The sequence below is a fragment of the Ceratotherium simum genome, chromosome 27 (genome assembly GCF_057802395.1).
Source record: "Ceratotherium simum simum isolate JZ-2026a chromosome 27, ASM5780239v1, whole genome shotgun sequence".
In the NCBI taxonomy this organism is placed as follows: Eukaryota; Metazoa; Chordata; class Mammalia; order Perissodactyla; family Rhinocerotidae; genus Ceratotherium; species Ceratotherium simum.
Window position 1 is genome coordinate 3,247,501 of NC_141926.1, and position 23,109 is coordinate 3,270,609.

Below are 23,109 nucleotides of genomic sequence, written 5' to 3' on the forward strand. Positions count from 1 at the left end.
GCCCCTGGGTGGCCTGAACGGGGAAGCCCGGAGCGGACGTGGGGACGCTCCCGGCACGACTCTGTCCCTCTCCCCATCGGGAGATCTGAAAGCATTAGCCGTTTCAAATTACTTACTCGGCCTCAAACTGGTTGGGGGTTATAATGTCCGCCACCGGCACAACCTTTTCTCTGTAAACTGGAAGGAGATCCTCTGGAACGTACTGAGGAAAAGAGGAGACAAGGAGCACAGGCTGACGCACACAGAGGAGGAGGAAACGAAACCCGGGAACATTCGAGTCCAGGCTCAACCTGGGCACCCCGACTGTGCACACGAGACATGTACACCATAGGGGCAGAGTGTGGGGACCCAAGGGCTCCAGGGGCCTGAGGGCAGGCCGGGGCATGGTCCTTCCAGCCCTAACATCCCACGCTTCCAGGAAGGCCATGGCGTGACTTTCCACCTTCTCCGCTTTATGCCGTCACCCACTCTGTCCCACGGCAGGGTCGGCGAGCTGGGCCCGCTGCCTGTCTGTGTACGGCTTGCGGGCTGAGAGCAATTTTTACATTTTTACACAGGTGGGGGAAACAAGTCAAAAGAAGAATAACATTTTGTGACACAGGGAAACCACAGGAAATTCAAATTTCAGTGTCCATACATGAAAGCTTATTAGAAAACAGCCATGTCTGTTCATCTGTAGACGGTCTGTGGCTGCTTTTGGCTACAACAGGGACACACAGCCCGAAAATGTCTACTCTCTCACTCTTTACAGAAAACTTTTTTTTTTTTTAATAATTTTTATTTATTTCTTATTTTCCCCCAAAGGCCCAGTAGATAGCTGTATGTCATAGCTGCACATCCTTCTAGTTGCTGTATGTGGGACGCGGCCTCAGCATGGCTGGAGAAGCGGTGCGTCGGTGCGCACCCGGGATCTGAACCCGGGCCACCAGCAGCGGAGCGTGCGCACTTAACCGCTAAGCCACAGGGCCAGCCCAGAAAACCTCTTCTGCCTACGGCTGCTTCTCCTCCTAATGAGGGTTATGTCTTCACCCCCGAGCGCAGGGTCTCCCCAGTCAGGCGTTTAGACAACCAGTGTCCTGTGTTAGGATTAACAGCAATGGGTCCACTCACCACCTTAAATACGCATGAAATTACTAACCATGGAGCCTTCACCATCCCGCTTGTCACCCATCACTGGATCGCACACTGCGGAGACACAAGGGGCATCTTATCAGCAAGAGCTGCAGCAGGTGAGAAAAACCCTTATCGTTTGCTTTTATTGTTAAATTTCATGTACGCAACTAAAAGCTTGGGAAAAGCGTGGTCTCCTGTTCTCATTTATCTTGTTACCTGGCATTTTGCATTTTGTTGTCCTGGCCCTGCCCAGGGTGTGCACCCCCACCCTCTCTAGGGTCAGGGGTGGTCCCGTGCAACCCACTGCATTGCCTGGCTGCCTGGCCTTTGCACGCTGACACCGATTACAGCACACTTATAACCTGCTTCTCTCACACAGACGCCAGGTTCACCGTGAAGATGTTTCTAAGCCCCCTGAGTTCTGAAGGCTCACATCCCCAGAGGCCCGGCAGACGCAGAGCTTACAGGCTGGGAGAGGAGGAACGTGAAGGAGGGGGCCCAAAGGAAGGAGGTTGAGCCGCCGTTCACGGGGCCCCAGGTCGACCCCACTCAAGAAGGGGCCAGCCACCTGTGCCTGCGATGTGATCCCAGCACCTACCATACACGAGCCTGGGGTTCTGGTGCTTCAGCTCCCGCACGATGTCCACCACCATGGCCAGGAAGGACTTGTCCCTCATGTAACCTTTGGGAGGGAAATCCAGGCCACCCGTGTAAAACAGAAGGCTCACGCCAACCGACCGCGGCAAAAGGAGAAAAGAGCGCCATCGAAAGCGTTCCGCCCTGGAGAATGGCGGGCGGTCCTCAGATCCTGGGGCCATGGTTAAGACGGAGTGTCCCCCAACAAGCAGAGTCACTGAGGGGACACCAGGCATTTCCCAAAGAAATGTCAAGTTTTAAACGAAAGGAAGAGGCCGCGGTAACAGTGTATGAGGAATGTTCTCCTTCTGTCTTTTCACTTTCAAGAATAAGTGTATTCCCTTTTAACTGTGTATATAAATACAAATGGATACTTCTTCTTTTTACCATGGGGGTCTGTCAATGTACCCAACGCACCAGGTGGCAGCATGTTGCTCACCTGGGCGTTTTCACCCCCCGACACCCTCCCAACACCCCACCTGTCCCCCACCGTGGGCTCCGGAACCCCAGCATGGTGACTTGGCATGGCCAGGACAGTCATCATGTGAGCAAGCACGGCCTGGCCAGGACCCCAAGGTCATGCTACGGGGTCATGGCGGTCACTAGAGCCCCACCGAGTTCTTGGTGGCATGCGCCACCCTCCTTGAAGGAGGCAGGGACCACAGAAGCGCAGGGTCGCGGGTGGTCCGGGCCTTCCCCAGCCCACCCTCTGCTAGAGCGAGGCCCACCAGCTCCAGTGCCTGGCTCCCTCTGGGCCTTACCCGTGAGCACGTAGTCATATTTGTTCACGTCGTTCAGCTTCAGACCATCATACAGCTCCTGGAGTTCATCTGAGTTCAGCACCTGACCCTTCCAGTGTGCATAGCCTGTGGGGAGAGCCGGACACTCAGGGCACTGACATACGGGGACACGGACGAGACACAGTTCACCTGATGGCCTGCTGCGGCCCACACAATCGCTCAGTTGCCCTCGACGCCAGTAGACGGTCCTCTCCCCATGGACTGCTGCAAGGACTAAGTGAGGTCACCCAGGCACGGTGCCTCGGGAGGTCCTCCTGGACCATCAGCCTCAAAGCACCCCCTGAAAGCTCATCTGGCTCTGACACTGTCTGGGGTTGTTGTTAGTGACACTGGGGTCCCACCCTCCCACGGCCAGTTCCCTCTGGAATTCATCCAGTGCAGTGAGGGCAGTCAGCTCTCTAGGCCGGCTAAGGACGCCTGTTGAACCCATCACGTTGACAGATGGGACGCAGGGAGGGACACATCAGGCCCACACAGCTGTGTAACTTCTCCTCGTCTGTAGCAGGGGTGCCTGGGGTGACCCCCACACGTCACAGTCACTTGCTCTGCCAGCCTCTACTGCGCACGTTTCCCCATCCAGGACGAGTTGCTTCATCACTGCCACCCGGGCACCTGGCAGCTGGGGGCTCGTCCCGTCTCCGCCCTGCACCCCTCTACCCCACACCGTTCTGCCACAAAGGTGAGTTGCAACAGAGCAAGTCTTGGATCAAACCCCGACCAAGAGCCAGACGTGAATTAGAAACAGGCCCAGGAGCAGCTCCTGCTCTCAGCCCCGACAGGTACCCAGGTGAAAAGTTCCTCCAAGCAGGCAGACACGTGAGCATCTCTGGGGGGACCCTCTGGCCGTGCGGGACCCCTGCCCACACAGGCTTAGGGAGAAGGTCAGCAGCTCCCCCGTTCACCCGGGGCAGGGCCGCACCATGGACACCCCGCGTTTCACCCACGAGGGCTTCCCTTAGGCCACGAGGAGGCCCTCTGATGGATGTGTTTCTAAGCATATAAGTCAAAACCTTGGAGGGTTGATTCCTGCAACAGCCAAGTCCAAGTCCCGACCACGGGGTGGTGGACCCCAGCGGACAGACCGCCCCCTCACCCGCTATAAGCTTCCTCCAGGCAAAGCCCACAGAGCGGGCCATGTGGGCCTAGAGGAGAAGGGCGACGGCTCCCTCTACCGGCCAGCCTGTGCGCATGGAGGGCTGGCTCCTGCCGGAGAGGGGGCCGTCGTGCAGAAGAGTCTGGAACAAACGCCCAAGAACACCTGTCAAAGCGATTCTCCAGGGACTGGAGTGGCCCCTGAGACATCCAGCAGAGGCAAACGCCCACCCTGTATGTTCCATCAGAAGCCACTGGTGTATCCGTCAGACTGAGAAACTGACTGACCCCTGTTAACTGGGTAACCTCAGGGTCAGGAGGGCAGAGGCAGGGGAGTCCACCAAGGGCCAAGATCAGCTCCTCACAGGGGCTGCCCTCTCGGGCTCAGGTGTCAAGAGCTGGCACGCTTCTGGCCATGTCCCAGGCAGGTGTTTGCTCCACAAAGACCTGGGCTACCATAAAGGTCCTGCCAGCCAAGGGTTGGGGGAACAAGGGTCCTTCCTGCCCCTTGGTTGTCCAAACATCCTTCCAGACAGGGTGGGGCTTAATGCGACTGCACACGTAGCATATCTGTGTCCTAGGGCAGCCGTAGGAGGCCAGGCGGCTCCAACAATTCTGGAGGCCAGAGTCCAAGAACAAAGTGTGGGCGGGGCTGGTTCCTCTGAGGCCTCTCTCCCTGATGTGTAGCTGAAGTCTTCCCCCTCTGTCCTCAGATGGCCTCTGTGTGTCTGTGTCCTAATCTCCTCTCCTAGTAAGGACACCAGTCAGATTGGACCAGGGCCCACCCTAGTAACCTCATTTTACCTTCATCACCATCTCCAAATACAGCCACATTCTGAGGTGCTGGGGGTTTCAACACACAAATCTGGGGGGACACAATTCGGCCCATAACACACAGTGACGAAGGTGAGTCACACAGCCCCCCGGCAGGTCTCAAACACAGGGTGCCACGGCAGAACACGCGGCCCCTCTGTGAGGCCAGCTTCCTGACTAGACGAGGAGGCTTGGCCCGGACCTTCCTGCACCCTCCTGCCCAGCCGCACCTTCTCCATGACTCAGGATGGGTCCAGAGCCCACGAGACCCTTCTGAAACAGGGGAGGGGCACTCGGACCCTCTCTCCAATTCATCAGTTTATAGATGAAAAACAAACTCCGCAGAGGCCGAGTGAGGTCATGACCCCAAGGGACACAGCTCCTCGGGCAGACAGAGTGGGCCCAGCGGGCCCGTCCCACCCAGCCCACCGGGAAGGCCCCTCACTGTTGCAAGCCTGTCCCCAGCCCTTAGGCTCCCTGTGTCCACACCAGCCACCCCTCCCCCAGGGGTTTCACCACCAGGCCTGGCAGCTGGTCACCCTCCAAACTCTAAGTGCCAGGCCAGCGGGGCCTGCCCTGCCCACCGATCTCCGGCGCCGCCAGTTTCTTCCAGCTGCCCCTGGGTCCAGGGTCCTGGGTCACAGGGAGCTCAAGGAAACCCACACTGGAGGAGCAACGTGATAGGCTGGGTGGGCAGGGGCTGCTTCAAAGCCTGGCGCTGCCCGGAGGGGAGGCCATGGGGAGCCTCCCCACTTTCCAGAGGGCAGAAAATGAATGGAGGGGGTGGCCTTGCCTGCTGGAGAAGGGCCTGTAAGAATGGGGGCCAGGGGAAACTGTGCAGAAAGCTATCCTGAGACAGCTGTCCCCAGAAAGGCCAGCTTGCCAGGACGCCCCTGCGGGCGCCGGGCAACTTGGAGTCCCCTCATTTGCAGGACTGAGAAGAGAGGCTCACTGTCTGCGCAAACAATGCACTTTGTGCTGACACCTGCTCTCCCCCCAGGAGTCTGGAGTTTGGTACGTGCCAGGCAGAGGCTGCCCACAGGACCAGCCCCCCGTAAAATCCCCAGGCACGGATCTCTGACGAGCTCCCTGGTAGACGACATCTCACACGTGTTGTCACGGCTCCATGTGGGGGAGTTAAGCGTGTCCTGCGTGACTCGGTGGGAGGGGCTCTGGAAGCCTGTGCCTGGTGTCCCCCGACCTCCCCCCACATGCCTTCTCCCTGCACTGAGTTAGCTCTGTGGCCCTTAGCTGTCATACAGCACAGCTGTGAGTCCTCCTAGCCAATCACCGGACCTGGGGGTGGTCCTGGGGACAAGTGGCCCAGTGGGGGTCTGCCCCAGGAACACCAGGGCTATCTGCCCCCCTGAAAATGTTCCCCCAACCTCTCAGCTCCCAAAGCCTCCCTACCCCAACCTACCCATCTTTCGTGATTAATCTAGACCCCCCCCATCCACAGCGGGGTCTCCGAGATTGATCAGCAGCATCTGAAATGCATATTCTCAGGCCCTGCCTAGACCTGCTGTGTCAGAATCCCTGGGGGTGGAGCCCCGCACTCAGTTTTAACAAGGCCCCAGGCGATTCTCAGACACATGGAAATTTCAGAAACCCTGATTCAGATCAGGAGTCAGCAAACTATGACCTCGGGGCCAAATCCGGCCGGCCACAGGTGTTTTGTACAGCCTCCAACCCAAGAACGAGTTTTTACATTTTCAAACAGTTGGGAAAACAAGAATATTTTATGACTTGTGAAAATGACATGAAATTCCATTTTCAGTGTCCATAAATAAAGTTTAAACTTCACTTGAACACAGCCTCACCCGCTCTTTTACATGCTGTCTCTGGCTGCTTCGTGCTCCACAGCACACAAGTCGCAAAGCCTCAATTATTTAGTATCTGGCTCTTGACAGGGAAGGCTTGCCAGCCCAGCTCTGGACACCTGTTCCCCCAGGAAGCAGGCTCTCTGGCCTCAATCTTAAGAGTGACTTCTGACTCAAACCACAATGACATCTGATGAATAAATGACAAGCAATAGCATATATACTGGATTATATGAGGACGCCATTTGGTTTAAAACTAATTTCAGCCTGACCTTGTTTTTCCAAAAGGCCTGATGTGGCCTGTTAAGCATGCATTGTACATCTGCTTTAAGCATTTACTATGTCCCAAAGACAAGAATGATGCGCTTAAAGATAGGGATGTAATGTCCCCCCATATCAGCATTTCCTTAAGGATAAGCATCTCTTTCTAGAAACTAAAGATTAATTACCGACCTGCTGTGCTCACCTTGTGACCACTGACCTGCTGTGCCAGCAAAGCAATCTCGTGACTATTGTAAAGGGGACATTCTTATCATACATGATGTAGGCTCTTTGTTCCAAGACAGGATATAACCACTCTGTACACCCCATTTCTTCGGTGCCCTTCCTTCCTTGGGGAAGGAAGACCCTGAGCTATAGTCCTCAAACCTGGCTCATAATAAACTAACCCCAATTTTGATTTATAGATTGATTATGGATTATTTGCATTGACACATGTCACTTTAAATCCACTATGATGGTTAGAATAAAAAAGACAAATAATAACAGGTGCTAGTGAGGATGCAGAGAAACCGGAGCCCTCACACATCACTGGTGGGAACGTCAGATAACGCGGCCACTTCGGAAAACAGTCTGGCAGTGCTTCAAACAATTACACATCGAGTGACTATCTGATCCAACAATTCTACACCTAGGTAAAAATGGGAGAACACTGAAAACACATCCACAAAAACATTTGCAGACAAATGTTCATAGCAGCATGATTCATAATAGCCATGATCCATAACCCTAAATTTCCATCAGTGAACAAATGGATAAACAAAATGTGGTAGACACATGCAGTAGAATATTATTCAGCCTTAAAAAGGAAGTACTGATACATGTTACAACATGGATGAACCCTGAAGACATTAGGCTGTGCTAAAGAAGCCAGTCACTAATGGCCATATATTGTATGACTCCATTTACATGAAATGTCCAGAATGGGCAATTCCACAGACAGAAAGTAGATTGGTGGTCGCCAGAGGCTGGGAGGAGGAGGAATGAGGAGGGACCACTAATGGGTACAGTTATTTTGGTATGGTCTCCACTGGAGCAATGAAAGTGTTCTGGAAACAGTGGTGATGGTTGCACAACTCTGTGAATATACTAAAAACCGCTGAATTGTACACTTAACTGGGTGAATTAATTCTATGGTATGTAAATATCTTAATAAAGATGTTATTTTAAAAAAAAAAGGCAGGATCTCTGACCTGGAGGAGGAGGCAAATCTTGGCTAGCAGGACTGCGTACTTGGGACCAGAGCTGATGGAAGTGCCCTCGCGCTGGGCGACCCCGACCCCAGGAGACAAGCAACACGGGTGGAAGTGTTCAGAGCCTCTGAGTAATCTGGCACTGCTAGGTGTCCCAGCGCAGGATCTGCAGGGCGGCTTGTGGAGCAGGGTGTAGAAGTTTGTGGTTGAACTCTCGAGGCTGGTCACACATGGCCTGAGCTGAGCACTCAGCGCACAGTAGGACCACATCATGGAACTAACACAACAGTGAGGCCTCCGCCAGACAGCTTGAGAAGCCAGATAGCTTGAGAAGCACAGATGAGGACGTTCACGAGTGGGGACAGCCTCTAACCGGACGGTTCACACATGGCCCTGCAGTAAATCTTTCTCCCTGTATAGACAGGCCTTAATAGACGCTCGCTGGAGGCGAGTGCAGTAAAAAAAATTAAGTGCTTCCAGTTCTTTTAAAAAAAAAACAGGTAAAAATAGCAAGTACTTTTGGGTCCAAAGCCCAGGACAGAACAGACAGGTCATCGTGGGCGTCATATACACACGGTGAGCGATTCAGCTCTGCTCCCGAGAGTGGGGGCCGTGTGGCTGCATGGGGGCAGCTGAGTTCCGTGTCCTAACCACCAGCCCCCATGGCTCCCCAGGTGTCACGTGTCACACTGCCACGGGGGCTGCTATAAGAGAAACACCAGCCTCACGTCTCAGCAGCAGAGTCTGGGCAGGGGTGAGGGGAACAGAAAGGGGCACACGGGCTCAGAGGCACAGTGAGGCCTCACCTGGCTACTCCAGGCTGGGGTGGTGGCACCTGAGCCACAGAGGTGGCCCTGGGGAGGCCTCCCCCTGGAAGCCCCGATTAGGCTGCACAGACAGCCCCATGGGCCCAAGTGCAGGATGCTCGGAGTCGCCCACAGACTGTAGCTGCCTGAGGGGTCCCCTCGCCAGGCAGGCCCTAAATGGCACCTGAAGAGGCTGGGCTGGGGGCAGCAGGCTCTTCTCTACCCCGGGGGCTCCCAGGAACCACAGGGGTGGGCCCCTCTGGAAGGGAAGCCCCCATCCTCCTTTTGGCCCTAACCAGCCCTGCGCCTGCGTGGGCTCCCAGGCACGGGGTGGGCGGGCAGTCTGTCTTCATCCACCCCCCAGCAGCAGGCCAAAGGCCCCTTTCTGTCCAGGACCCCTCAGGATGGCCAGTCCACCACCAACTGAGAAGGCACCACAGGAGCCCAGAAGACAGCCAATCACTACTGAAGCCCCCAGGAGCCCCAACCCCTCACCCTGGGATCTGGTGCAAAGGGCACAGGAGTTTCTGGGCCAGGTCTTTGCTTTTGTTGAACTAATGCTGGTTATGGAATAATATGATACTCAGCAATAAATTTAATTCCATCATTTAATGTCCACGCCAGTTTGGCTCATTTACTTAAAAAAAAAAAGGAGGGTAGTTAAAACAGCCAATAAAACGTGGGATTTGGGGAAGTTTGCTGGATCGACTTAAACTTTTTGTTTGTTTCGACTTAAACTTTTTGGGACTTCTCCAAGCTTCAGGGCACCCTGCATACTTGGCAGAGCAAAAGCAGGAAAGGACTTTTAGAACTGTAGCCTTTTCACTCAAGCCCAGCACGTAATTCTTCCCGCTCGATTTATGGCTTGCAACACCCCCGCCTTTCCAAGAAAAATCACATGCAAGAGATTACAGAAAATCTTCCCTATGCGGGCTGAGGCCAAGGCACCAGCCCGCGTCTCCTGTTGGCGCAACACCAGGCTGTTCCCGGGACATTCTGTGCTCCCCAGGTTCCACCTGGGTTCAGAGTAATTTCAGAAGAGGCAACGTGGCAATGCTTCCAAGAACTGAGCAGCGTCATTCTCCTGCAGCGCATAGTGTGGGGATCAGGGGGCAGGACAGCCCTGAGCTCGGGAGCTCGCCCCAACAACTCGAGGGCTTTCCAAGGGCAGTGACCCTCACATACCTTGAGCCAGTAATTCCACTTCAAGGCTTCTGTGCACAGGAATCCTTGGGGTCCCCGTGTGCTGAGAGACATACACACAGGCTCCCCCAGGTGCTGGTTTTTATTTTTATTTTTTTGCTGAGGAAGATTCACCCTGAGCTAACATCTGTTGCCAATCTTTCTCTTTTTGTACGTGAGCCACCGCCACAGCACGGCCACAGATGAATGGCATACGTCTGTGCCCAGGAACCAAACTCAGGCTGCTGAAGCAGAACACGCTGAACTTAACCACTAGGCCACCAGGGCTGGCCTGCACTGGTTTTTAATAGAGAAATCAGGATCTACCCACATGTCCACCAGAAGCACACACACACGTGGGGCCCTCCTCACAGCCCACAGCGTCACCCCGGTAGACAACGGGGGTGTGAGCAGATGCGTCACTCAGATGATGGCATGGCCCTAGAGCAGGAGCTGGGATCGCTGTCGTTGCTTTACGGAGAAGGAAACTGAGGCACTGAGAGGTTACGCCACATGCCCCTGGTCACCCAGCTCCAATGCGGCCGAGCGGAGGTTCAGAGGCAGCGGGCCACGCTCCAAGACAGGCAGACCCCAGCCCCTCTGGCCTTAAGGGGGGCACCTCCGGCTCCATTTCTCCATCCATCACATGAGGGCTAGGACCCCTGATTTTTAAAGGGCCACTTCTCACGCCCACACAGCCCCATGATGACGCTGAGGCCAAGGCCTTACCTGTGTGGTTTGAAAACTGGACAGAGTTCACTGCGTCGATCTCAAACCCCAACACCTGCAAGACACACAGAAGGAGAAGGTGTGAGAGAGCCAGGCGGGCTCGCTGACCCACCGCACAGGCCCGACAACGGCCCAGGGGCCAGCCCACAGGAGGGGGCTGACCGAGGCTGGCCGAGTGCAGGCCCCCAGGTGCAGGCTGGAGGGTCCCCGAGGTGGGGAACAGGAGGGTCTCCCCGAGTTGGGCTCGGTATTTGCACTCTCGGTGCCGTACGTGTCTGGTGATGGGCTTCATTCACTCCTTTACTTAGGAAATATGTTGAGGAGCGACCAGCCCAAAGGGCGGAGACTTGGAGGCCACTGCCCACCTCCTGGAACTCAATGGAAAAGCACTTTCGGATCCTTCTGGAAATCCCACCAAGTGAAAGTGCTCAAGGAAACCAAAGAGACGTCCATCAGTTCCGACACTGAAGGAGGGTGTGAGGTTTCAAGCCGCCACCCCTATGAGGAGGCAAGGCCAAGGCCTCCCCACTCGGTGACACAGCTGACCACTCCCTCCCCGGCAGCCTGGCCGGCAGCCCTCCATCATCACATGGCAGCTGGGGAAAAGGCAGGCGCCCAGCCTGGGGCCGAACGTCCCCCAAGAACAATCACAAACCTGCGCACTGACAAGGGAGGGACCTCACGACGCTGGGCCAGCCTCCCACCAGCCCTGGCGTGGGGTCACCGGCCTTGTCAGGGGCTCTGGGCACGAGGAGCGGTTCTGAAGGGAGAAGGGGGAGAGTGGGCGCTCTGGCCAAGGGAGCCACAACACAACTTCTACCCGGTTCATCTACAGCACACGAAGCAGGCGACGGAGAAAAGCTAAAGCTATCGCTGGGCTAAAAGCTGATTCACAAAAAGCAGGAGCTCCCCTTTTAATGAAAGGGGAGAAAGGGTTCTGTCTCAAATGGCCCGGACGGCTCACGAGCCAACGCTGACGGGCACTCGTGGTGACAGGGTGAGAACCAGAGCCATCCGTCCTCACACTTACCTTGACTCTCCTCATTTTCCACATTCATTCAGTACTGATTCACTCAGGCACGATGACGTACGGGACACTGCAGATCCCTGGGCAGCGACGAACCACATTCTCTGTGGGTCCCCCTGCGCCCCTCAGCTGTCAGAGGGGGTGGGCACCAGGACACTTCTCAGCCCATCTCCCTGCCTCTGTGTACTACCCTCACCCTGGGTCCCTGCCAGGCCCCAGGGGCTTCCTCCACCCGCCTCTTCTGGGCTGGCCCACGCTGCCACCATCGCAGGTGGACCCAGGACGATGGCCCTGCTGTGTGGTCCCCACTCCCCCGCCTCTCAGAGTGTCCACTGCATCACTCCGCAGAACTGGCCATCTCAGCTGCCTGAGGAACGTGCCCAGCGCTGCACAAAGGCCGCTGGCGCAGGGTCCTGTACTCCAGGATGAAGCCGCGAACCACCACCCACCACGAGGCGAGGCGAAACCCCCAGGAGCAAATCAATCCCGCGTGAGCAGTGTATCAGGGCCCGGCCAGTCCTCCAGACCCGCGGGCGCCAGGCAGTCACCCCTCGAGAGCAAAGGGAGGGGCCTCGGGGCTGTCAGCACAGGAGTGACACCTAGGCCTTCCTTTCATATCCACACCCCCATATGAACGATGCGACCTGGGGAGATCGGGGCTCATACTTGGACCCATCCACCATCTGTCCTTCAGACACTCGAGTCCAAACAAGCTCTCGGCCGGCGCTGACTTCGGAGCCACGTGAAACCACGTCATGACGATAGGTGTTTAAATTGGATTCCACGCACGCTGAGAGCTGGGCTGTCCCGCTGGCTCCATCAGTGGGAGAAGGTCATCATCTCTCCATTCAGAGGCTCTGGCTTTGCCCACGGCTGGGACGTGGGACTGAACTGAGAGCGCTGTCCTCACACAAGGCCGGACCACAAAAACCATGTCATCCGCTAGGATCGGCGTGAACAGAACCAGCCATGCCTGGAAATCCAGGGACACAGGCTCACCGAGTCCTGGGACCTGCCTCCCCGTCTCCGTCTGCTCCATGCCACCCAGGCCACCAGCACAGCCTCTCAGTCTCCCACGTTACCCCACCACTTCCCACTACCCTTCCTGAGGGAAGTGCACCCCTCACCGGCCCCTCCACGCCTGCAGCTCCCTCTGGGGCTGCGCTGGGCCCACACTGCCACCCACCCGGCACCTGCCTGCACGAGGCTGCAGAGGGGCCAGCTGGCCAGCCAGGAAGAGTCCTCCACCCTCTCCTCAACTCTCTCAGCTCCATCACACCCCATTCCACCTCCATGGCCCCCGGGCTTCTCCACCACAGCTGTCCCCAGCCCACTGTACCAGCGCTGCAGTGCATGGCGGGTCAGTCGCTGCTGTCCTCTGTGACAGTCGGGGCCCCAGGAGCGCAAGACCCCACTCTTTAGGACACGCGGGGACCGAGCAGGGCTTAAAGAGCGTTTACTGATCGGACACATAGACCACACATATTTCCTTGTGTCCGTCTCCCTCGCGCCCTGCTCGAGACCCCAGCCCTGGCCCCAGCCCACCCCAAGGGGCACTGAGTCTCCCCTCCGTTCCCTCCTCACTCCTGGGTCTCAGCCAGGTGTCCCCTGGGAAGTCCACTTCTACAGCTGAGGCCACCCAAGGGCCAGCACGAGAGACCCCACCCAAATGAGCCACACATAAGCAGTGGGACGCCAGGCCCACCGACGGAAGTGCGAAGACAGAGGCCCTGCCTGGGGTGCGGGAAGTCGGGGACACGGCCATGAACTCAACTGCTGACAAGGGGAAGGGGACCGACCAGGGGAATGAGGAGAAAGGCCAAGGGGTGTTCAAGTCCTCGAAAACCTACTGCCAGGACTTCTAGTTAAACGTGGCCACTGACCTTCAGACCCTCTCCCTCCCCCAAATCCCAGGAAAATGAGAACAAAGGACCTTTGTATAACACTGATCCACAAGGACAAAGAGAGGGAGGAGACAGGGTAGGTGAGAGATTCCAACAAACTCCGGAGTAGACAAACAGATCCTTCACAGAGCACAGTTACCTAAAACCGCAGTACTACAGAGGGGGACGTGGAGAAGGGTGGGCCTCTTCACCTGCAGAACGTCCCAAAGAGAGGGCGAGAGAGAGACAGCGCGTGAGAGAGACAGAGAGAGTGTGAGAGAGAGAGAAAGTGAGAGAGACAGAGCGTGAGAGACAGAGAGTGTGAGAGAGACAGAGCGTGAGAGACAGAGAGAGTGTGAGAGAGACGGAGTGTGAGAGACAGAGTGTGAGAGACAGAGATTGTGTGAGAGAGACTGTATGAGAGACAGAGAGAGTGACAGAGAGACAGAGAGTGTGAAAGAGAGAGAAAGTGTGAGAGACAGAGAGAGTGTGTGAGTGTGTGTGTGTATATGAGAGAGAGAGAGACAGGGAGGTCAGAAACCAAGGGGAGAGGCTGGCCCCAGTGGCCCCCATCCCTCCGCCATTTTGCTCTGGCTGTCCTTGCCTTCTCCTGTGCACCAACAACTTCCCAAAACTGCCTTTCCCTCTTCACCCGAACACCACCAACCAACCTTCAAGTCTCCCTTTAATGTTCAAAAATAGGCAAAACTCTCTGGTGTGGGCAATCAGGAGAGCGGCTGCCTCTGGGAAGGCGGGGGTGGCGCCTGGGAGCGGGCTTCTGGGTGCTGCTCACATTCCATTCTTCACGTGGGTGGCGGTGACGGGGGTGCATTCGCTTTGTGAACTCACTGAGCTATACATTTATGATTTGTATTTAACAAGTCTTCCTAAACATTTTAAGCCAGTATTACCAGGACTTAAAGTAATAAAACAAAAATCAACCATCTTATTAAACTAAAAAGTTAAAATTGGCACTTTGCAAGTTGACTTTCCAGATCTCACGGCCTCCTAGACAGGGATATAGCAGTACTTCAAATGCTTTAAAATTCTAATCGATTCTGAGGAAACAGATTAGAAGCAATGATGACACAAATCCTGAAAACCCTGCCAAAATATCTTGCTCCATTGCTTCTAGATGTGCAGATAATTAATCCTTTGGAGCTGGCCAATTGGAAGTCGCTATTTTCTGCTTTGAAATGACAGAGAGAGCTAAGCCCCTGGGCTGGCATCTCCATTTCAAATACCGCCAGGGAAATGGGCTTATTAGTCAGTATGACACGTTAGTTTGAGTGCACCTATCAAACCACACACGTGGGGCCGAGCGAGACTCAGGAAAAGACCACACAGAGGGGCCGAGCTCCAACACGGAGCCCTTGGCCCCCAGAGGAAGGAGGCTCCTGTGGTTAAAATCTAGTCTTCAGCTCAAACTCGCCCTTTGTACTCGGCCCTGTGATGCTGGGGCTTTGACCTGGAAATCACATCCCTGTGAGAGAGAGAGAAACTGGGAGAAGAGGAGGGTCCTGCGTCTTCCAGGTGGCGTTATCCCAGCATTCTTCCTCTCCCAGGCAGTGACGGGCCTTCCCCTAGCAGCAACTAACTCCACTTTGTGGATTTTCCGTCACAGGCAGAGCGCCTCATCACACCCCCCACAGCCCCCCCTCCCCCCGAACTCCCTAAGTTCTAACGACCACAACCTCTTCTCTCTGATCCCACAGTGTCAGCTGCTGGCTGGTGCCGCCTCCACCAAATCTTCATGTTCCCTTTTCCCTTTTCTGTTCTCCCAATACCTGCTTTAACAACTGTCTCTATTAAATTCTCTGTGAAAATAATTGCTCTGGTTTCTGTTTCTGGACTGGCCCCGGCCTGACACATTCTGTCTTCTCCCACCCCCAGGGGAGCCAGAGAGAGACTGACTCTTGTCCAGGGGTCAGTCCTGTGTCCCGGACACCCGCACAGGGTGAGCAGCTGGGCTCCCCCTATGTTCGCCTCCTGCTCTGTGTGCAGGGCAGATCAAGTTCCTGTAACCTTGGCAGCCTTCACATGAATCACATTACATGGGAGCAGACCAGGGGAGCCCGCGGACCCTACTGACTATCAAGACCACGCGATATGGGCCAATTTACAGGACAGCACTGCTGGTCTATGTATTCTCGTGGGTGAGAATCACATGGTTTTACAGTAAATGTAAAACATTTCCTCAATGGCCTGTGGGCTCCTGTGGATTCTTAGAATTCTAAGAATGGCCCCAGTGGCCCTCGCTCGCCGTTGCACAACCCCATGTGAGTGTGGCCGGAACCTGGAACTGTGATCTCTCTCCCCTGATTATGTTCTGTGGCAAAGGGGAGATTATCTAGGCGAGTCTAGTCTAATAACACAAACCCTTTAGAAGCAGAGAGTTTTCTCTGGCTGATGGGCAGAAGAAATCCGAGCAATGTGAATGAGAGGATTGGATGCACTGTTGCTGGCTTCAAAGATAGAGGTCACGTGTTGAGCAATGCAGTTGTGCAAGTCAGTTTTATATACAGCCATTATTAAAAACTGAGTCATAAAACTACACACCTAAATTATGTCTAAAGCAAATATAAGAAATATTCTAGCCTCACCACCCCCTAACTAGTTTGCTGTACTTTTCCATTAGCCAGGATCTCGAGCTTTCTGCGCTGGTTGGATCGGCATGGCAGAATTCTGCACAATGGAGGCCACCGTGCATCTCTTCCAACTCACGCCAGCAGCTTACCGTCAGCCGGCTGGAAGTACTGACACCATGGAAATTGGCACACACACTATCAATCAGCCCTCCCCGACCCCCCAGCCAGTTTTGTAACATTTACCAGCACACCACCAACACACAGTAAAAAGATATAAATAAGACTTGTTTTAAGAAAAAAGAGGAAGAACTGACTAGTTCAGCCCAGGGAGAATGAGGGGAGGAAGGCCTTGAAGAGAGAGGGGAGAAACACCACCTCCACCAACTCCTGCTGCCGCAGACAAGCAGGATCTCCCCTCCCAGCACTGCCCTCCGTCAGCCAGCCGACTGAGGTCGTGCCTCCCCTTCTGCCTCCAGCTTCCCCATCCCACCACCAGCCAGGCGCCAGGTGCTCGGGGAATTCTCTCCAGTGCCCCATCTCTGCTGTGACAGCCTGCGAGCCTGCTTCATGGCCCCTTACTCCCCTTCCTGTGAGTCTTAACTGGCCTCCCTGCCACCATTCTCCTCGTCCCCTCCTCTCACTCCTAGATGTACCCCGCTAAACCCCAAACTTTGAGGGCTTGCCACTGCCCGTGGGAGGAAGCCCAGACCCCCATTCTGTGATTTCCACGCTGTGGCTGCAGAGCTGCTGGCCACTTTCTGAACCCTAGGAAGCTGTGAAACCTCTGTGAGCTCCTCTCTTCAATCTAAATGTCCTCCTTCCAGCCTCCAAGCCCTGTTCCAACCTCGCCCTCTCAGCCTCTGCTGCTGCACCTGGACTTGGCGGGGTTTTCAGGACTTTGGGGCTCCCCACCACCTGTGGCCCCCCCAGGATAAGCCCACCATCCCATGCACCTCTCAACAAAGAAGGCTGGTGGTGGTCAAAGCCCTGGCCTCAGGCTCTACTAGCAAACCCACTCTCACTTCAGAAAAAGCCAGAAGCCTTGGCCGAGAAGTCCCACAACACAGCAAGCCCCCGCTCCCCACCAACTACGACCCAACCCCGCTCGGGCTGCAAAGGGAAATCTGGCTACACACGACCACGCGACCACAACTGATGCTGAGCAGGCAGGGGTCTCAGATTGAAAGGGGCCACTGAGATTCACAGCCAGCCAAACTCGGAGGCACTTCTGGCGGGGTCCTGACATCAGACACGCTGCCTGTCACCTGGCAGGGCCTGTCAACCTACTGACAGAAGAGCAGTGTGGACGTGCACATGGTGTGTGGGGAGAACCCAGTCTCCTGCCAAGAGAGGAGGCCACTCAGACTCCTCACTCCCAGGCTGAGCCCAGGCTGGCGGGATGGCTCAGAAACGACTCCAGCTTCCTATCCCTGCCAATGTGCAGGGGAAACACGGCAATAATCAGTGCACAGGTGCACGTGGGTAGAGCGCTTTCAAATGCTCCGTAGTCATCCAGACACACAGAGCAATGACGGCCAGGACGCAATCAACTTCTCCAGTCTAACCCCCCACAGCAGCCGGATGCCGTCAAAACAGGCTCCCATCCTCTGTCCCCATGCAGGCCTCAGGCTGCCTTTCCAGGCAGTGTCCCTCCTCAAGGGCAGCTACATGTGCCAGAGGGGCCTGAAGCCACGCTCTGGTCCCTCGGCCTTGGGCGGGTGACGCATGCTCCCAGCAGCCAGATGCCCGCCTTGATGCTGCATCACCAGCCCACTTGGCTGACAGTGAGGCAGACACAGTGACACGGTCGTTAACTCGGCAGCTCGGCAATCCGCCCTCGTTGGGGAGGCAGAGCGCTCAGAAGAGCAGGAGTGGGGAAGCTCTGGAATATTCCAGGGCAGGTCCCCACCCACCCAGACCACCCTGGTTCCTCCTGGGGGAGAGGTTAGTGTTGGGCAGGGACAAGAGTCGCTGTCTTCAAGAATCCCCACTGTGGCTTGTTTTGCAAGACTTTAGCCACTTTCAGAGGAAATTAGAATTAGAAGAGAGGGGACACGAGGGTGTCATGTGACTGTTGTCATCTTCATCAGCCTCAGGGGCCCAGCTCCCTGTCCCTTCTACCAGCTGTTACCGGTCCACCCTACAATTCAGCTCAACCCTCATCCAGCGTCCTCTGATCTCCAACGGGAACTTCTACTGGAAACAGTCCCCAGCCCTGCACGGACAGGCCATACGGCAGACACGTCATATGGCCTGTCTGCCCTTGACCTGCAGCCCCCTCTCCACGCAGGGGCGGGGGAGGAGGGGACGGGGTCACAGGCTTGCCCTGACTCTCCCTGCTCTCTGCAAACACCCACTCTCCCCACCCTCTGCAAATACCGGATCATCCTGCCTGACGCTCTATCTCCTCTGTCGCTGGTCAGGTTAACACATTCCCCTCCGCCACTAAAATGTACTTTAGACTCAAGCCTGGAAAGAAATTGAAAAACAGGGTCAAGATTCTGCTCTTTTCTCTACTGTACAACGTTTTTCTCTACGTGACACCATGAGCAGTGTGCTCTGGGGACCTGGCCAAAAGCAGTTTGGGAACCACAGCCCCGAAGGCCAGACCCACAGGCGTCCAGCAGGCACAAATCCGTGCCAGGCTCACCGTGCAGCAGCTGTGCTGGCAACACGGGCAGAGCTCCGTTCAGGCAGCGCCCTGGGCGCCCGGCACCTTCTGATTGCCAAGAGGACTGCTCTTACTCTGCAGACGAGGCTTAAAAAGGCTCAGAAGGCAGGGCCCGGTCCCTGAGCCAGAACTCCAAGATGAGGGGACATGGGGACAGTCCCCACAGATGGCCTCTCCACCACCCCTCCCACACATTTTCCAGTCTGTCTCTGAGTAGCATGAGGGCAGATCTGTGGGGCCCAGGCAGAGCCACCTCTCCCGCCATTTCTAAGTTCCCTTCCTATACTCAGCTGTGTGAACGGGCGTACCTCTAGAGTCTCCAGCTGTAGGATGCCAATCAAAACTCCGAATATACCCCTCACCAAGCACAGCTCTGGGAGTTCGGGGACGCCTCCCCTCCGAACTCCAGCTGGAATTGCCAAGTATGAGACTCTAAGGCCATTTCCCCAGCGCATCCTGTGCGCGCTAAGGCTGGTGCACGCCCAGTCGGCGGGCCATCCCCACCTGTCTCCCTGCTCCTCCCTGCTCCAGCGGTGCTCAGACATAGGGGTAGGGGAGCAAAATGCCCACACGGGACTCTGTGGAGCATCCTGCAGTGCCAACAGATTGATTCTACAAGAGCCAAGCAGCCTGGGCCAAAGGAAGCACACGCAGACCAACAAGGAATCCAGACTCAGGAAGCGCTAAGTGGTTAAGGGCAGAAAGCGTCCTGGGAACTAAGAAGCTTCTGGAAATTGCTCTTGTGATGGGCTGAACTATGTCCCACCCAAATGCCTATGCTGAAGCCCCAACCCCCAGCACCTTGGAATGTGACTGTATTTGGAGACGGGGTCTTTAAAGAGATGAAGAGGTTAAATGAGGTCACTAGGGTGGGCTGTAACCCAATCTGAATGGTGTCCTTATGAGAAGAGGAGATCAGGACACAGACACACACAGAGGGACGGCCATGTGAGGACACAGGGAGAAGATGCCGTCTACAAGGAGAGAGGCCTCAGGAGGAACCAACTCTGCTGACACTGTGATTGTGGACTCCCAGCCTCCAGACCGTGAGACAATCAACTGCTGTTGTTTAAGCCGCCTGGTCTGTGGTGCTCTGTCACAGCCGCCCGAACACAACAACACAGCCCTGTTTGAGGTCCAGCTGCGGGGGAGCACATTTTGAACACCACCATCCCTGGCTTTCCCCCTCTCCTCTGCTCACTCCATCCCCCAAAAACTACATCTTATTACTGTAATTAGGAGGAGGAGGAGGTAATTGGGGCAAAGGACACAGGGAAGGAAGGGAGGACCCAACCCACACCCACTCCTGACAGGGGTCCTGGCCTCCACGAGATGCCCCGGCACACGTGGGTACCACCCACCCCACCCTCCTGCCTGGTCCTTCTGCACAGTGGCAGGTGAGTAAGGCACCCTTGGGCACTGCTGGCCCACCTCATTCAGCAGTCGGCATCCCCAAGACCCTGCTGTACTCCCCATCTCCCCCGGTCCTAAAACAACCTATTAAACAGGCCTCACATCTATCTACAGAAGAGGCAACTGAGCACCAGAGGGCTCCATGTAGAAGGTGGCCTCTTCAAGGTCACAACCCTAAAGAAGAGGCCTTGCCTTCCATCACACTCGCCCGCCATGCTCCTCCTGGACCTCACAAACCTCACAAACCTTGAGGGGAGGAAGTGCAGGGATAAATTAAATCAGAGAGCGGTGTCACCCCTGCCCCAGGGATGACAGGAGGGAGGAGATGACACAACGCTCCCCCCACCAGCCTCTGTCCCTCAAGCCCACAGGTAAGGATGCTGGGCACTGGGGAGGCCCCAGGTAAGAACAGCAGCTCTGTCCTTAAGAGGCACTTACTTCCCCAGGTGGGCAGTCTGGAGGAGCCCCCTCCCTCAAGTGAGTGTGGAAGTTGAGGGTATGTGCCTGGAAGTTCAGGAACTGGGGACATTGCTGCAGCACCGGGGTGAGCTGAGGAAGGGAACAGTTTGCCCAGCGAAAAGAGAAAGAAAGGCATGGCAGCAGGGGGACGGGGAGGAGGACGGGGCAGAGGGCACAGGGGGAAGCCAGCGGGGGCCCACACACCTCTGCCAAGGGCGGTTCCCAGGGCGCCCTGGCCAACGCTGGGCTGGGGATGCCCCTGTTGCTGGGCAGCAAGCTGAAGCTGTTCTCAGAGCCCTGCCTGGCTCCACCCTCCCAGGCTGCCCAGCTTTAGGGTCCCTACACCTTTCCCCCCAAGCACAGTCCCAGTGGCTCTGCCCACACAACCCACCTAACCTGCCTCCCCTCCCCAAGGAGCTAGGGGCGGGCAGTCTGTCCAGAGCAGTGGCCAAGAGCAGGGGCTGTGGGACAATCCCAGGCCTGCACCCTGACCACCCCAGGGGGTCTGCCCCCCACTGGCCAGAATGAGAGGGGACAGGACTGTGCGCGAAGCACCAGACACTTCTCAACAGGTGCTCTCAGATGAGCGGCGGCCGCCCCACTTCAGACGGAACCCTGGTACCTTTCCACCTTCAAGCCTTTGCTCCACTATTTCCTCCTCAGCACCAGGCCCCCCAGCCTCAGGTTAGCCCTTAAACTCTACTGGGAGGCATTTCCAACCCTTCCTACGGTCCTTCCAGCCAGCCTGCAGCCCGCAGGCAGCGCCCAGCACAGGACAGAGCATGCACAGCAGGGGCCCCAGGACCTGGCAGACCTGCTCCTCGATCGGGGATCGGGCCCAGGACAACAGGCCAAAGGTGAACGGTACAGGAGAGCCACCACCTTGCCCAAAGCCTCCAGCGCTCCTGCTGGGCCAACAAGGCAATGAAGTGCCGGTTACCCCGGTGTTGCCTCTGGCCCAGAATGCCACTCCACCGCACCCAGGCCTCCTCTTGCCCCTCCAAGGGCCGCCTAGCCATAACCACGGGGCTGCAATAGGAATCAGTGGGTGCCTGCCAGTGAGCCGCAGTGGGATGATGTGAGGCCCCCACCAGCACAGGCAGGGATGGCCAGTAGGGAAAGGTTAACACATTTAGAAGGTGGCTTCTAAAGCCAAACCCTGCACGGGCATGCACTGGTCTCCGGGCTTTTCTTCCTCAGGGGCCACACCTGCAGGCAGGCCTTCTCTGCCCTATCCCCCGGCCCGGCGACCATCTCCCAGAATGGTCAGCCGCAGCGGGGGTGGTGAGACCCACCCTCGTCGGCCCGGGGGCCTCACTACCCATGAGCTTACTCCTCCTCCTCCTCCCTCCCAGCATCCTGGCCCACTGTGGGCAGAGACAAAACCCGGGGCGCCCAGCAGGTGAGCACTGCAGGCACCTGGCTATCGCCCCTCCTCCTCCGCTCCGGGGGCAGGGTCCCGGCTCGCGTGACTCCCCGGCCGCTGCGCCGCATCTTCTCGCCTCCAGGCAGCCCCCGCCCGCAGCTGGCCGGACCGGCGGGAAGGGGCGGAGGCTGGCGAGTGCGCACAGCTCGTGCGCCGGGGCTCCATCGTAACTAATCGCCCCCGACCCCCGCCCCATCCCACCCGCAGGGGCCGCCCCCAGCGCCCCCCGCCCCCGCAAAGCGCCCGCCTCCCGGGCCCGCATCGGGCACCACGGGCTCCAGACGGGGACCTGCGGCTACCTCGGTGGCCCGGCCAAGGTCACGCGGCCCGCCTGCGGCCACCCCGCCGCGGGCCCGCACGGCCGGGCGCGGGGACAGTGGCCGGGTTACGTAAGGCCGGCCGGGCCGGGGCGGAGCGTACCTGCAGCGGGAACGTGGCCGCCCGGTTGCCCACGTAGCCGCGGACGACGTGGCTCTGGATGGAGAGCACCCGGCACTCGTCCATGCCGGGCCTGCCGCGGGGCCGGGCGGGCGTCAGCGTCTCCGCGCTCGCGGGGACTCCGGCTCCGCTCCGCTCCAGCCGCCCCGCTCCGGCCCCGCTCGGCGCAGGCGCTCGGCTCGGACGCCAGGCCGCCTCCCTCTGACCTCAGCGCGGCTGGGAACTCGCGGGTCCCGCGCTGCGCGGGGGGCGGGCCGGGGGCGGGCCTGGGCGGGACACCGCGCAGGCCCGCCCACCCCGCCCCTCCCGGGGGACGGAGAAAATCGAAACCGCGCTCCCCTGGGCCCCCGCGACCACGTCACTCTGTGCTCCAGACACATGGGCGGGGGCAGCCAGCCTCCAACAGCTGGGTTTGCACTTTTAATTTTTCCCACTAAGGGCACTGTTGCGTCGTTCGTTCATTCATTGAGTCAGTGATCCATTCATTCATTCCACGAGGTCCGCGCGCCCTGGCCCTGCGCCTCCCCTCTGACTTCCGGGCCCCACACGCCCGGGCGCAGCGCGACCGTGAGCCGGTCCGACTGGGACAGCCGCGGAGGAAACGCGCCGGCGCGGCGCCGCGGGAGTGGGCGCGGGCCGGGGTGACCGCGGAGGCGCGGCGGGGCTGGAAGTGACCGGGACCGCCCTTCCCACCCCCCCGTGGCGCCTGCAGTGCCCGTTCCCCCTCCAGGAGCGGCAGGG

At 57.3% G+C, this 23,109-nt stretch overlaps 1 protein-coding gene across 2 annotated transcripts in view; it reads right to left on the reverse strand.

The window, feature by feature from the left end:
* The window catches only part of PDXK (pyridoxal kinase), a 39,799-nt gene that overhangs the window by 16,049 nt on the left and 641 nt on the right, over window positions 1–23,109 (reverse strand). Inside the window, exons 1-6 of one of the 2 annotated variants that reach the window (XM_004429645.3) lie at window positions 22,351–22,509; window positions 10,464–10,518; window positions 2,511–2,615; window positions 1,712–1,795; window positions 1,139–1,185; window positions 117–202 (exon numbers count right to left, since the gene is read on the reverse strand). In XM_004429645.3, the coding sequence (XP_004429702.1) occupies window positions 117–202; window positions 1,139–1,185; window positions 1,712–1,795; window positions 2,511–2,615; window positions 10,464–10,518; window positions 22,351–22,434 (461 nt within the window). In that variant the 5' untranslated portion in view covers window positions 22,435–22,509. Of the gene's footprint in view, window positions 1–116; window positions 203–1,138; window positions 1,186–1,711; window positions 1,796–2,510; window positions 2,616–10,463; window positions 10,519–22,350; window positions 22,510–23,109 lie in introns of those variants that run through there. The other variant, XM_087418011.1, reaches the window with a different exon arrangement.